This window comes from Ruditapes philippinarum, unplaced genomic scaffold (assembly GCF_026571515.1).
Source record: "Ruditapes philippinarum isolate M1 unplaced genomic scaffold, ASM2657151v2 ctg2004_1_1_1_1, whole genome shotgun sequence".
In the NCBI taxonomy this organism is placed as follows: Eukaryota; Metazoa; Mollusca; class Bivalvia; order Venerida; family Veneridae; genus Ruditapes; species Ruditapes philippinarum.
The window spans coordinates 79,661-93,189 of NW_026855269.1; the positions used below are offsets into that span (position 1 = coordinate 79,661).

Consider the following 13,529-nt stretch of genomic DNA (forward strand, 5'->3'; position numbering starts at 1 on the left):
AGAACTCAAATGATTATCGGTTTATCCAATAACTACAAACAGCAATATAAAACATACCAATGTATTTATGTTAATTTTGTTCAATTTATTTGTAGGTATTTGACGCTGCTGTGGTACTTAGTAAAGCATCGTGAATTGTTTTAGCATCTGGTGTTTATTATTTATAAACACTTTTCCCTAAAGTTGTGTTTATCATTTTTACACACTTTCATACATCTTGATGACAGGTTTTGTTCTTTGTGAAGTTAAAGAAAGCCTTATTATTTCAGTTGTAATTGTAATAATGTTTGGAAAAAATAGCTCTGTACTTGTAAACCTATAAAAAAAAAAGGTGCCGCTCCCAGTATTTTATATATGGACAGTATATTTAAAGCACCAGAAAGCGTGCATTATATAGCCTGATTTTCTTATTTACGTCGTTTGTACAGACAAGTAAAATGAGTGGATTTGATGTAGACTAGAACAACTGGAGCACAAATAATTGAAAATTAATTAAGGGCCAATTATTTTTCAAACCTATTTATTTTTTAACTTTGAACAGTTTCCAACAAAATATATATATATCTTTCGCTTCTTTTGCTCTTAAGAAATTTGTATAAGCATAGAAAGTAAGTATTTTGTATGGAAGTCAAAGACGTTGATTTTAATTAAATTAGACAATTTTTCTAAACGGTACATAATCTTGTAAAAGGGACATTAACATTATAAAATGCATTTCTATCATTTAAATGAAAACCACATACTTAAATAAAATTATTAAGAATTGATACAAAAGATAAAAAAGTAGTTAATAATAAATACGAAGTTCACCGCATAAAGAAACAGCCAATGCTAAACTATTTTAACCGGATGTAACACTTTTCAAATCGTGATGCTATTTTTTAATGTAAAATATTTTGTGTAATTTGACCGAATTTCATCCATCAAGTTGTTTATTACTTATAAACCAATAAATTAGGATATTAAGGTGGCTAATGTGTAAAGTGTCGTACTTTTGTTCCGCGCGGAGTCAGGCAGAAACAGAAAAATACGTATAAGTTACATGGCATAAATCAGCCACTATAGAAAATTAATATTCACTAGCAGGATATTATTTTTTAGAATGTTCAATATTAAATATTTCATAATCAGGATCTGTGTCAAACATTTATTTACACAATAAAAGAAAGTTTGATTAACAAGACAACAAATTACTTCATGTAATGCACTTCTTACATACGCGTGTTGCTCAAATATAATGGCTTTTAATAAGTAGTACGTACATCGTTTGTTTTGTTGCTATTGTTGTATCTGCTGCTGGATTTTCGATCACATCCGGCTTGTTGTTGTTGTTGTTTTATTACCATGTAAAAATATGTTCGTCACATTTTTAATTAGCGAATAAAAAGTGAAAACGACCTTGTACCAGTATGCACACTACACGGAACTTCAAAAACGTTGCTGAGTGGACGCTTGCTTATGTCACGTGCTATGATGCAAATTTATATTTCATTCTTAAGGAACGTTGTTATATATAAGTAAAAACAACTGATACTTATAGCCAAATAATGATAAATTAGCTTAGTGTTAAGACTATTTCGCAGATTCAGAAAGGATTTCACTACAGAAACATAACATTCGTGCAAAGGGAGGTAAGATACAAATGCAATATATATTTCTATTTAATGCTCATTATAATAGTAAATGTATTTTTTACTTATCGTCAATTTGGTTTTAATTATTTACATGGTAGAATATTTAATTAAAGCTTTATAATCGAAAAGTTAATACAATAATGTTTGTTTATGTATTATATATAGAATAAAATGTATGTTGATTATATATAGTTAATATGGCAATGCATTTGATTGTACATATGTTTTGTAAAATACTGTATTAAAGCCACCATTTCAAAATTTACGCTTTTTAAAATGATAGCTTTTTGAAATACAAAACATGTTGAATGGTGAACAAAGAAAGTTAAGTAATTAACAATTTACAATAATTACCTAACATTGTCAACAAAAACAATAATTTCTCTCTTATGTACAGGGGAAGAAATATTTTGATATATTCTTTAACATCTAATGTTTACAACATTGTTGTCATCATCTGTTTCAGGTACCCGTAAATTCAACAAAATGAAATTCTTATTCTGTCTTGCTCTAGCTGCCATGGTGACAGTCCAATATTGCAGCGCATGTACATGTAGTCCTAATAATACAGTACAAGAAAAATATTGCAACGCGGACTTCTGTATGTTTATTATACCTCACATTACCTTAATACTATATAGCCTAATGTGACGTCAAATGATGTTTCGATCCATCATCCTGAAATGAATATCACCCGGATTAATATTTTTTTTGCAATATTCTCCAGGGGCGAGTAATCTATATAGACAAAAGAAAACGTAATATTCTAGTCCTCTCCCCTGTTAAAATCAATGAGAATAATAATACATAGAGGTAAAAAACATTACATTTAAATAAATCGGTAAAATAAAAAAAAATAGCACTTGTCTTTCTCGGCTCTGTCTAGAGTGTTATTTCAGTTCTCGGGTTGCTAATATGCACTGTTACCCTGAGAGGCATGTGCTATTTTTAGAATATTGGTTATGTAAATGTTGTCTCTTTGAAGGAACAACATCTGCATTCTTGATGGTATCTTTATTAATTGAATTTAACAATCGTAGCTTTAAGCGAATGAAGCTTTCTGTTGCATAAACATGAATCAATAAGTAAAATATAAAGTTCTGAAAAGAAACATAAGTAGTGTCAAAGAGTGTAAAACTTTCACAGTCGATTTTTTTCATAAATTTAAAAAAAAAGAAATTTAATTGGTTTCATATGTTTTTATGGTTTATCTGAAAAGCATTTTGACAAAAATTGTCTCATTTATTTTACGTACATAAATTGTATCATGAAATACTTTAGCTTTCCCTCAAAAATATTGAGCCTAGTTATTCGTGAATACTCCTTTGATTTAGCAAAAATTAGCATCGTTCTTCCCATTAAGATGCTTTGTTATGTACAAAAATGTTATGCAGATTATTCTCAGCCCAATGTAGCGTTTATCCTCTTTTACTTACTGACCATAGTCTTGATGTATTTTAGAAAGGGTCTCAAATAGTGTCTAACATATCAGTCATAGCCACATATCAAGGCATTCAATAGTTTTCTGAAATATGAGGGCCCCCAAAGACAACGTTTACAAAACGAGGTCCTTACTACAAGAACGCATTGCTTGAAATAATGAATATTTTCAAAGACAAATCATTGCTTCTCAAAAGCTTTTAATTATAATCCAAAATATTTTGTCCAGAACAATAAACCACATATCACGTTTTTTCTACATTTGCTTATACTATGATAAATAATGAAAATATTTTTTGGAACAGTGATTCTTGTCAAGGTACTCAACGATGGCATTGTCTATGGCGGGAATAGAGTCTACAGAATAAACCTAATCGCTACATACAGATCAAAGGTAAGTTCCTTCTAAATTGAATGTATGTCATAATTAATTTTTCATTATTACAACATTCCGTCGGCAAGAATATTTTTTTATTTGTCTTACGAGTATCAGTATTATTTAGAAAATGTGATTCATTACTTTTCTTTCAAAGTTGCCTTTTATTGTTACAAAAGTCAATTTAAAACAAGTGTATGACACATGTATTAAAGGTATAGAAAATATACATGCGAAAAGTGTGTAATATTTTCGGTCAAACACTTTAACTAATTTTAGCTATAAAACTTTTTCAATTTATGTCAGATACATTTTTTCATGCTCCAATGGCTTAGAACCACAAATGCCCCATGTGTTTTTAAACACTTCACCGAGGTCCTTAAGCCTATAAACATATAACATTTGAACTTCTTATATAAATTAGCCGGACAGAAATACAGAAAACAATTTAGAAATATTTTCAGAAATAAAGCGAAAATTCGTATTTTTGTGCTATTCTTATCCCGATTTAAAGTTGCATTATGTTTATTGTTTCCATGTCAAGTTGCGTTGCATTAGTAATATATTTCAAAAGATTGGCAATGACAATAGTGATTGTTTAATAATTGATAATGACAAATGTTTGTGGTACAATATAAAAACTATATAAATTATAAAAAGACAGTCCCACTGTTTGTAATGATGGAATACCAATACATCCTGAACGATATATATAGCCATTTCCATTTGTCACGAGGCCATAATAATAAGTATGCCAAATGACTTTTGACACCTGCATTACAATAATGTCGATTTAAGTGAAAAGAACTGCAACGGATGGGTCATTTTTCACAATTAGAATAATTATTCTAGCAAAACGGAGTGGGCGAATGATCTGAAATTTTGAACCCAAGTTATCGGTCTAGACAACCTTAATCTTAATAAAACAATCTCGTCATTTCAAAAAATGGAGCCCTTTTAAAAATGCCACGTACTTAAAAATAGAAAACATATATTTCGCGCATAGCGGTATGATTGTTATAACACGTGAAATATTTGATATTAGATATAACATCCAATTAATGGGTCTACCGCTAAAGTAATAACACGTGTAATATTCGATATTCGATGTAACATCCAATTAATAGGTCTAGCGCTTATGAATTTAGTAATTCTTAACCCATGTATGTATACGATTTAATGATATGTTTTGATAATGTTTTATTTTAAAGTTATTGTTTTTAGCATTTGAAATGATATGCATGCAGCCAAACATACACATAAAGTGTAATGAACGCTTGAAAAATTCGTAGCTATAGATCTAGTAAATGTCGTTTAAGGATTGATATCGATTGAAAGCAAATATTTCAAATATTCAGGTGTATGGAGGTGTTGACGTCCGAAAATTATACACAGCAACAAACAGTGCTGCTTGTGGCGTTATTCTACAGAAAGGGTACTATTATATTCTCACAGGTGCGAGAAAACTATATGAATATATACATTGTAATACTTAGAATAGTCTTTATAATTCAGCTTCATAAGCAAACGTCAAACTGTTTACTATGATTGTCTGATTACTTTGAGCAAAGAAATTCTACTAAAAACGATGGTTAGTTTACTACTTGTTTTAAATAAATACTTTCATTTATAACATATTTATTTCTGTCGTGGATTTCTTTTAAAAGTTTAGATATACATTGATGTAAATAAATCGAATGTATTTTTGATTCAGCCACAATTTTAACTAACTTTAACTTAACTTACAATTTATTGGATTTAAACAGGATACTATCCCAGAAATATTAGACAGAGGCAAATCCACACTGGACTGTGTTATGTTCAACAACGATTTCGTTTTAATCCGCAGAGGGTTTACAAACCACCAAGATGTAACTGTAAGTAAGAAAGGAAGGTCTTGCAAATTTTAAAGCATTTGTTGTCTTTTCCTAAATTCCCCGACATCTATTTTCCATGTCTGTCTGTTTTATATTACTCATAAATTCTTAATGATACAGTTTTTATGCTCATTTGTTTTAATATGTTCTCATATATTTATATGATTAATCTTAAAGTTGAACGGAAAAATAATATCGTCAGCCAGTAGTTTTATGTATCATTTTAATTGGAAGCATTCTTTTATTAACGGTAACTAATGGATACTAAGTGGCTATGTAAAATAGGTTGTTACATATCACAATCGGTGTTATTCTTCTCGTTCGTGTGGCAAGAAAATTCTATTAGTATTTAAAAGAACAATGGGGAGAGCAATTTGGTAGCAAATTCAGTACCTATAAGTAATGTCTGCCGAAATAATCATATTTGGGATTTGGTGTAACTCCTTCTTTAGTTACAACCGTTTCGCAACAATCTTTCTATGTATTTTACCCTTCCATTAAATTTCTTCTGCATAAATGATATACGTAATAAATGCGTATAGGTAATGATAATGATTTTAGCCGACAAGAATGTGCTTCACTTTCGAAGATAGAACAGGAATTTCAAAAAGTACATCTATGACATTGTTTGGCATATTTTTTATAATAAAGTTACCTTTAGACATCATTCTAGAACTTGAATGATTATCGATTTATTCAATAACTACATACAACAGTGTGAAACATACCAATGTATTTATGTTGTTTTTGTTCATTTCTTTTTTTCTTCTTTTTTTAGGATTTTGGTGCCGCCGTGATACTTAGTAAAGTATCGTGGATTGTTTTAGTATCTAGTGTTTGGTTATCAATAAATACTTCTCTAAAATTGTGTTTATCATATTTACACACTTTCATACATCTTTATGACAGGTTTTATTCTTTGGGAATTAAAAGCGAGCCTTATTATTTCAGTCGTAATTGTATTTACTGTTGGGAATAGCACTGTGCTTGTAGCCTAGAAAAATGTGCCCAGCTCAGCATTTAATTTAAGAGCAGAATATTTAAGGCACCAGAAAGAGTGTTTTATAAAGCCCGGTTTTTTATTTAAATCGTTTGAACAGAAAAGTGAAAATGCCGAAAATTGTAATTAAATGAGCAGGACATAATCACATAACGATAAGCTTTCTACTCAAAAAAATATGTAGCATAACTACGTCATGTTACTTGTTTATTTTTTTATTTAGACACACTCTTACTAAAACACTCTAAGCATCCAATCTTTCCAATAATTCTGAATATTTAATAGTTCCGGTACAGTTTGCTTCAATGAGTTGGACATGTTAGATCAGTGAAATCGGGACTTGTATCGTATTTATTGTATATACTTTTGCATAGAGCTATATACATGCATTTCTTGTTACCACAATCAAAGTAGGATCAAGTAATAAAAGAAATATGTGTATTAAACCATAACATAAGTTCAAAATAATCTTCTTAAGGGCCATGGTACTTTTTGTTTGTTTTTATAAAATATATTTAATTACTTTCCTATAAAATCCTATCCTGTTATTGTAATATATAAATATATTTTTTTAAACAAGGTTTTGTATGTTAATGTGTTCAATGTATGAAAAATATGAGGAAATTGCCAAGAAACGTTCTCCAATTTTTAACAAAGATAAACAATTTATAGCAGAATATTTAGTGTTTATTTCTAACAACTTTATAAAATAAGATAAAGAATGTTATGTGCCTACAATATAAGTATTTCAACTTTTCAAGTTATATATTTCGCTCAGAGCTATATGAATTTTACGACTGGTTGTTTCAAACTAATGAATGATAATAAATGATATAAACATGTTCATGTATATGATCATCATTCCATGTACCTGAGAGTATGTAATATTTGTCCTTAACCAAATTAGTGATACCACATTGAGCACTGTCAGTTGCTGTATATACAAAATTGTTCCTGATGTTTCCCGTCACCTGAAGAACAGAAAACAATTTGCTAGCTTGCCACATACCAGTCTAGTTAGTGAAAATATAGCATACAGCTGAATATAACAATAGGTAAGTCATATCGAGATGGTCATCTTGGAAGCTCACAAGCACGAGTGTTTATTGGCAAGTAAACCTAAATAAGTAAGTCATTGATAATTTTACTTTATTTATGAACATGTTCATTGAATCTGAATTCATAGCATGCTGCTTTCACAAACGTTAATGTTATCACATCTTGTTCAGCTATCAAAGAAAAATTCTCTCATAGCATAAATTGTCAAAAAGAGTTTTCAACATTCTGTAATTCCATAAACATGCTAAAATGATATGCTTTATGTCATCGCTAGATTCTTATGCTTTATGTCATCGCTAGATTCTTTTCCCGTGACCCGGCTACCAGGTCGTCTCGGTGATTTTGTCCGAGTTGTTTATTGTGACTCATTAGTATAACAGTGGCAATAAATGGAGATATATATATATACGAAAATCATGCAAAACAATAACATTCTTCCATTTGACTTATATGTTTCATCTAGTCGTACTCTGTACTTCAGTTTACTTTCTACTGCATCATTCGTTGCATTAGATTTGAAGTACACTAGAACAACTGGAAAACAATCATTAAGAATTCTTTAAAGGCCCACTGAGTCCATGAAATGCTCTCAACGTTTTTTTTTTCAAACCTATTTTATTTATATACTTGAACAGTTTCCAAAAATACTCATTGGCTTCATATTCACTTTTCGCTTCTTTTACTCTTTAGCAATTGGTAGAAGTGTAGAGAGTATGTATTTTGTATGGAAGTCAAAATAACAGTACTACTTTTTACATTTTCCTACGCTTACGTACCATTACTGCACATTCAGTCATTCAACACTAGTTTTTTTCGTAGTTTCACATCTAAGACGCTCTAAGATAATTATCAAAATATTATAAAAACACAAAGCAGACCTACATAAAGAATTAAACAATATTAATTACAGAGGCATAATGTGCCTTTAAGTTCTAGTGTTGTGTTTGGAAGAAAATGTTACAATTTAATCAATGAATAGAAACAATGATTTTGTACCGCATCTGAATATATTACAGCTTTGAAAGAAAAACAAATCTAAAAATGCTAAAGCCGGTAAAGGCACTGTTGACCTTATTGCAATTACTTATATATTTGTATGACTGATTTTGTTAATATAAAACTGAATTTGTTTTAAATGGCATGTAATATTTTCTTACAAGCTTAATTAAGAAAAATACTTTACATATTTATTCATCTTACATTTACTTCAAGTTGGTAAAAAGAACTTGTTTCTGATTTTTAATTTGTATTAACAATGAAGTAAGAGTAATATTTCTAAATTGTATTCTTACCGAATTTTGTGCGAGTCGAGCAAAATTCCTCTTGTTCGGTCGGAAGTGGAAAACCACAAGAAGATGTATACACATGCGCAATACACGTAGCGAGTAACAAACCAGTCAAAAAGTTCATGCTTCTTGGTCTAAAAAGTAACTTTTTGAATAAAATAATGCATTTCTATTGAGCTGTAATTGATTGCACTGTGCTAGGTAAACAAACACATGAACCATTACAAACAAATCGTTCAAAATGCTTGTTTGAACGAAATATAGAGGTATATTGCCATAGAAGTAAGTAACACGCACAAAATCATTGTTAAACGGTTTAAAAAAGTATTTAAAAAGCAGCATATTTTTTGTTCCGGAACATTGTATTCTTTTTACGTACAGTATTCATTTGTGTTAAATATTATATCACAACGTTTTCAAGAATCGACAGTAGGATAATTGAAACAATACAATTTAACTGTTAATAATTCTTATGAAAATAATCATAAGATATACCCATCACGATTTCAAAACACTTTTATCAGTTTGACATTTATGAAAATCAATATTATGGCATATATCTTTCATTGAATTTCAAATCAAATGGTGTGCCTTATATTCGTGATATGAACCCCATAGAAATGTAACACCACTATTTTTGATACAGTACCAAGGAATGGCACTATTCAGTTGAATTATACAAAGAACATATTGATATTTCAACCAAACTTATTCAGTACATGCAACTTCCACAAACCGGCCTTCTGATAAATGATTACTTCTTTACAACAACAGTTTTCAAATTTCCCAATTTAAAACTTACAAGTAGAAGCAACAACTCTACGCAACTACCAAAATGTTTGTCTGAAAGAGTTTACATTGTTGAGGTTGCCCCGTACTTCTCAGACACAACATTTAAATGTACTTGGAGTAAAATCATTTCTACAATATCCGACTCTCTCAACACTATAAATGTTACAATATATCTAATGATTACTTATTTGCAATCCCTGGTTAAATGACAAAAACTAATGGTATTAAAAATGAGAGGTGTAAGATATTTGCTAATTGTTTTTGCACAATAAATTTTCTTCAACGAAGAATATTTATTTTCCAGTATCCTCAGAAATCTCCTATTGCTTACCAGTTAAGAATTTAAATAAACAGTTACATACATTTATCCCATTTAATATAAGATCTTTGTTAAAACTTAATTAATCATATTTGTACACCTCATATTATATCCTAAGTACCATAGCGTGATGAAAGTTTGTAGACACATGATTTATTTCATTTCATTTTCAATTGAATATTAGCCTAGATATTCGCATGTAAATCATCTTCCATATATTCATACAGTCTCGTTACGAAGCAATTACTTTTCAAGCTATTTCATTACTGTTTTATGAAAGTTTTTGTCTGTTCAGCTTGTTCTCTATTTTTGCATATTCATCGATTTCTTCCTTTTAATTGACATTTTGCTTAAATATTTTGTTGTCGAAACAACATGTCCAACTGTTTTAACTGATCTCTTTATACTATGTTTCTTTACTCGAACTTGAACAGTTTTTACCTGATCCGCTGTGTAAGTATCCTTTTCTAACGATTCTTTTGTATCGTTTTCGCTCATTTCATCTATTTCAGACGCTTGCCTGACAGGCATTTTTGAATTTGATTTTCTACTCTGTGTGCATGGAGATTTTTGTACAGGTACGACATCTAATTCGTTTTCGGATTCATGATCGTAGTCAGAATCAGTTTCAACTTTTGTATCTTTTGGCTTAAAAAGTTCCCTTAATTCATCGTTTATGATATTTTTTCGTATTACATTTTCACTTTCTGCCTCGACGTCCAATCTCTTTAAAGCTATCGGAGCTCTTGCGTGTCTTTTTATAAGATCGATGTCAATATGAATACCTTCGTTTCCTAGACGGGACACACGTCTTCGTTGTAATTCTTCTTGACGCTCTTTCAACGTTTCCAGTTTTTCTCGAAACCTTTTTTTCCTTTCATAGCTTTCGGCGTTTTGGACATCTAAAATACGTATTAATTCTTCTAATCGGAGGTTTGTCCGCAAGGCACTTTCATTTGCGTTAGCCATAACAAATCAATATTTGTTTTCATTCCGATCGAGTATACAACATACTCCTCAAAAATCCTAGTAAATCTGTAAAAAATACCACTTTTGAACCTGATTATAAGAATAAATGATAAAAACGTAAAAGCAAAATTGATGCCGTGTCTTCCATCCTCTACTACTTATTTTATTTAAATATCAATTTTTCACTTATGTCTATCTCTGTTGAAAAATCCTGTACCAGTATTACATGCAAGGAGACAGTGAATTAATATCCGCTGTTTTGTAGATTTTTTATTGCGTAGTTAATAGCTCATTAAAAGATCATAAAAGACCCGTGAAACCATGGCGATAGTAATCGAGGACATTAATTTCCTAGGTTGTATTACATGGCTATTTATGAATAATTAAACATGATGGCACAAATGGAATATAATATTACTTCTGAAGATTATGTGATTGTTAATACAAATTGGAAAATAAATTCATTCCGTTGAAAATAATTATTTAAATAACAAATTTGCGAAAGAGTAGAAATGTTAAACAAAATAATTTCATTTAGAAATGGATCCATTGCACTGTATGTACATCAAATTGATTAGTTTGATTTTATCGGCCATATTCTTAACTGACTCGAAGCTTTCGTATGTTCCTTTTAAATAGTTTCGGCTATCTTAAAGTTTGTTATGTAGCCACCAGAATATCAATGGGAATATTTTACTGTAGAAAAATAATCTGTATTTTGGTCAGAGTCTCTGACTTTGCATTTCAAATGAAATAGGAAAAAGGTTTTGTTGATGTCAGGCAATACGTGAACGTATCGTAAGAGATTTAGGTTTTGTATTAACAAATATATACAGTCTCCAGGCACATTTTCCATTTTAAAAACCAAAATAACAAATTGCATATGTACCGTGACAATCGTTTATATTTGTGAGAGATTTCAAAGCGTCATTGGTGCACTAAGTACTAGTTATTGAAATTTTTTTTATTCTTATTTGTGTGCAAAGATGAAGGTTTATTTGTAAAAAAAACTTTTAATTACTTTTCGATTATAATGCTTAATATAAAAACACAACGAACATAGTTTCCCTACCCAATTTTCGTACTGAACCAGTCACACGTTACATTTTACAACAAATGAATTTCACATTATTTTGTATATATTGGTCTTCAAATGTCGAAAAATTACAAAAAAATGGTATATTATAATATGTTTAAAAATCAAAACACGAAATTTCTATAAGAGTGATCTGAGATCAATATTGCCTCATAAGATTTCCTAGCATAGCAAAAAATAAGAAAAAAAGATACGCTCACCTTTCTTTAACGTTTTATTGCAATTTTATTTCTGTGCCCTATACGTCGTTTTAAGATTATTGATATGTTAGAGTAGTCTATATATACTTCGTCAATTATGCTTTATAAATAATAAAAGTTGTTTTATGAAATTTAAATCCTTTCAAAATGTATTAGCAAGTATAGATATTTCCAAATTCTTGTATGCTACAAACAGGTTATTAATCAGCTCAATTCCGTTTACATTTTCTATCATAGAAATGTCATCTGGCTATAAATACACTAATTATCATACCTTTCGGTTGTAAAGTATAAAAACATTTGACATTTATGGAAACTATGTACTTTAAATGAAATAAAATCCTAGCATAGCATAATTATGCAAAATTGCTTCGTAAACATTTTGAAATATGCAAACGAAATATGAATTAGACGTGTGATCTTTAATCTAAAGCTGAGAGCATTTATTACTCTATACTAAAAATAAATGCAATAGTAATCATAAAAGTAAGAAATTTTCATCATTAATCTAACATTATATATACACGATTTAGCATAAACGATTGAATGGGACATCTTAATTGCCAACTTTTACCATTTCCGCACTATTCATGAAACATATATGCGTAATAGCTAATGAGATAATCATACGAAAACAATGTCCCCTGTCTAATCTTCATTTTAAATAGTTAAAACTTACCACTTTTTGAACTATTTGTGCATCAAACATACGTTAAAAATAGATAAATGACGCTTAAAACATATTAAATCAACGTCCTTGTTGTATTTTCTAATTATTTTAAGTTTGAATGATGTGTGTTTAATTAAGGAATTAAAATGAGGGTTGAATCGAAAGGACTTTTCAGGAATGCAATTTCAATGTGAATTATAACATTAGATTTGAATTGGATCTAACATAAGACAGAAGTACAGGTAAGTGATCGAGACTGGTATGTTTTCTCTAATTATGTTATTTTGTGACTTTCTAATTCAGACAACCATAGATTTCATACACATATGTTATATCATTTGTTAAATTCTACTATTTTAAGACAACTGAAGAGACAGTTTTTATTTTTAAATAAATTACAACCTTTGTGCAAATACATCATTCTTTTTAACCACATTTGTTTATATATTTGAAATTCTTACATAGCGATTAACTTAAAATGGACACATCTGCATATTATTAAGAAATATACTTCAAAAATGGATTTTTAGCATAATTTTTAGCCAAGTTTGAGTGAAAAGCTATGTTATGCAACGCTTTGCCATTTTTTGGCTTTTTTGAGCAATAAAAATTATCATTTTGGGCAAACGGAATGAGAGATAATTTTGAAATTGTTTACACAAGTTATCAGTCCAGAGATACACCAACTGGAAAAATAGTTTTGGTCCTTCGTGTGGAGTTCCTTTAAACAATAACGTAAGTTACATTCAGACGAATTAGTATTTGTATGCTTTTACTCCTTCTGAACTTTATTCTTAATTTCCATTTGTTT

At 29.6% G+C, this 13,529-nt stretch overlaps 1 protein-coding gene across 1 annotated transcript; it reads left to right on the forward strand.

The window, feature by feature from the left end:
- Positions 1–1,363: 1,363 nt before the first annotated feature.
- LOC132742699 (uncharacterized) lies at positions 1,364–6,481 on the forward strand. Its single transcript, XM_060731165.1, has 6 exons — positions 1,364–1,631; positions 2,101–2,235; positions 3,380–3,468; positions 4,809–4,905; positions 5,217–5,327; positions 6,106–6,481. Coding segments are annotated over exons 2-6 (414 nt in total). The 5' UTR covers positions 1,364–1,631; positions 2,101–2,120; the 3' UTR covers positions 6,108–6,481.
- The last annotated feature ends 7,048 nt before the right edge of the window (positions 6,482–13,529 follow it).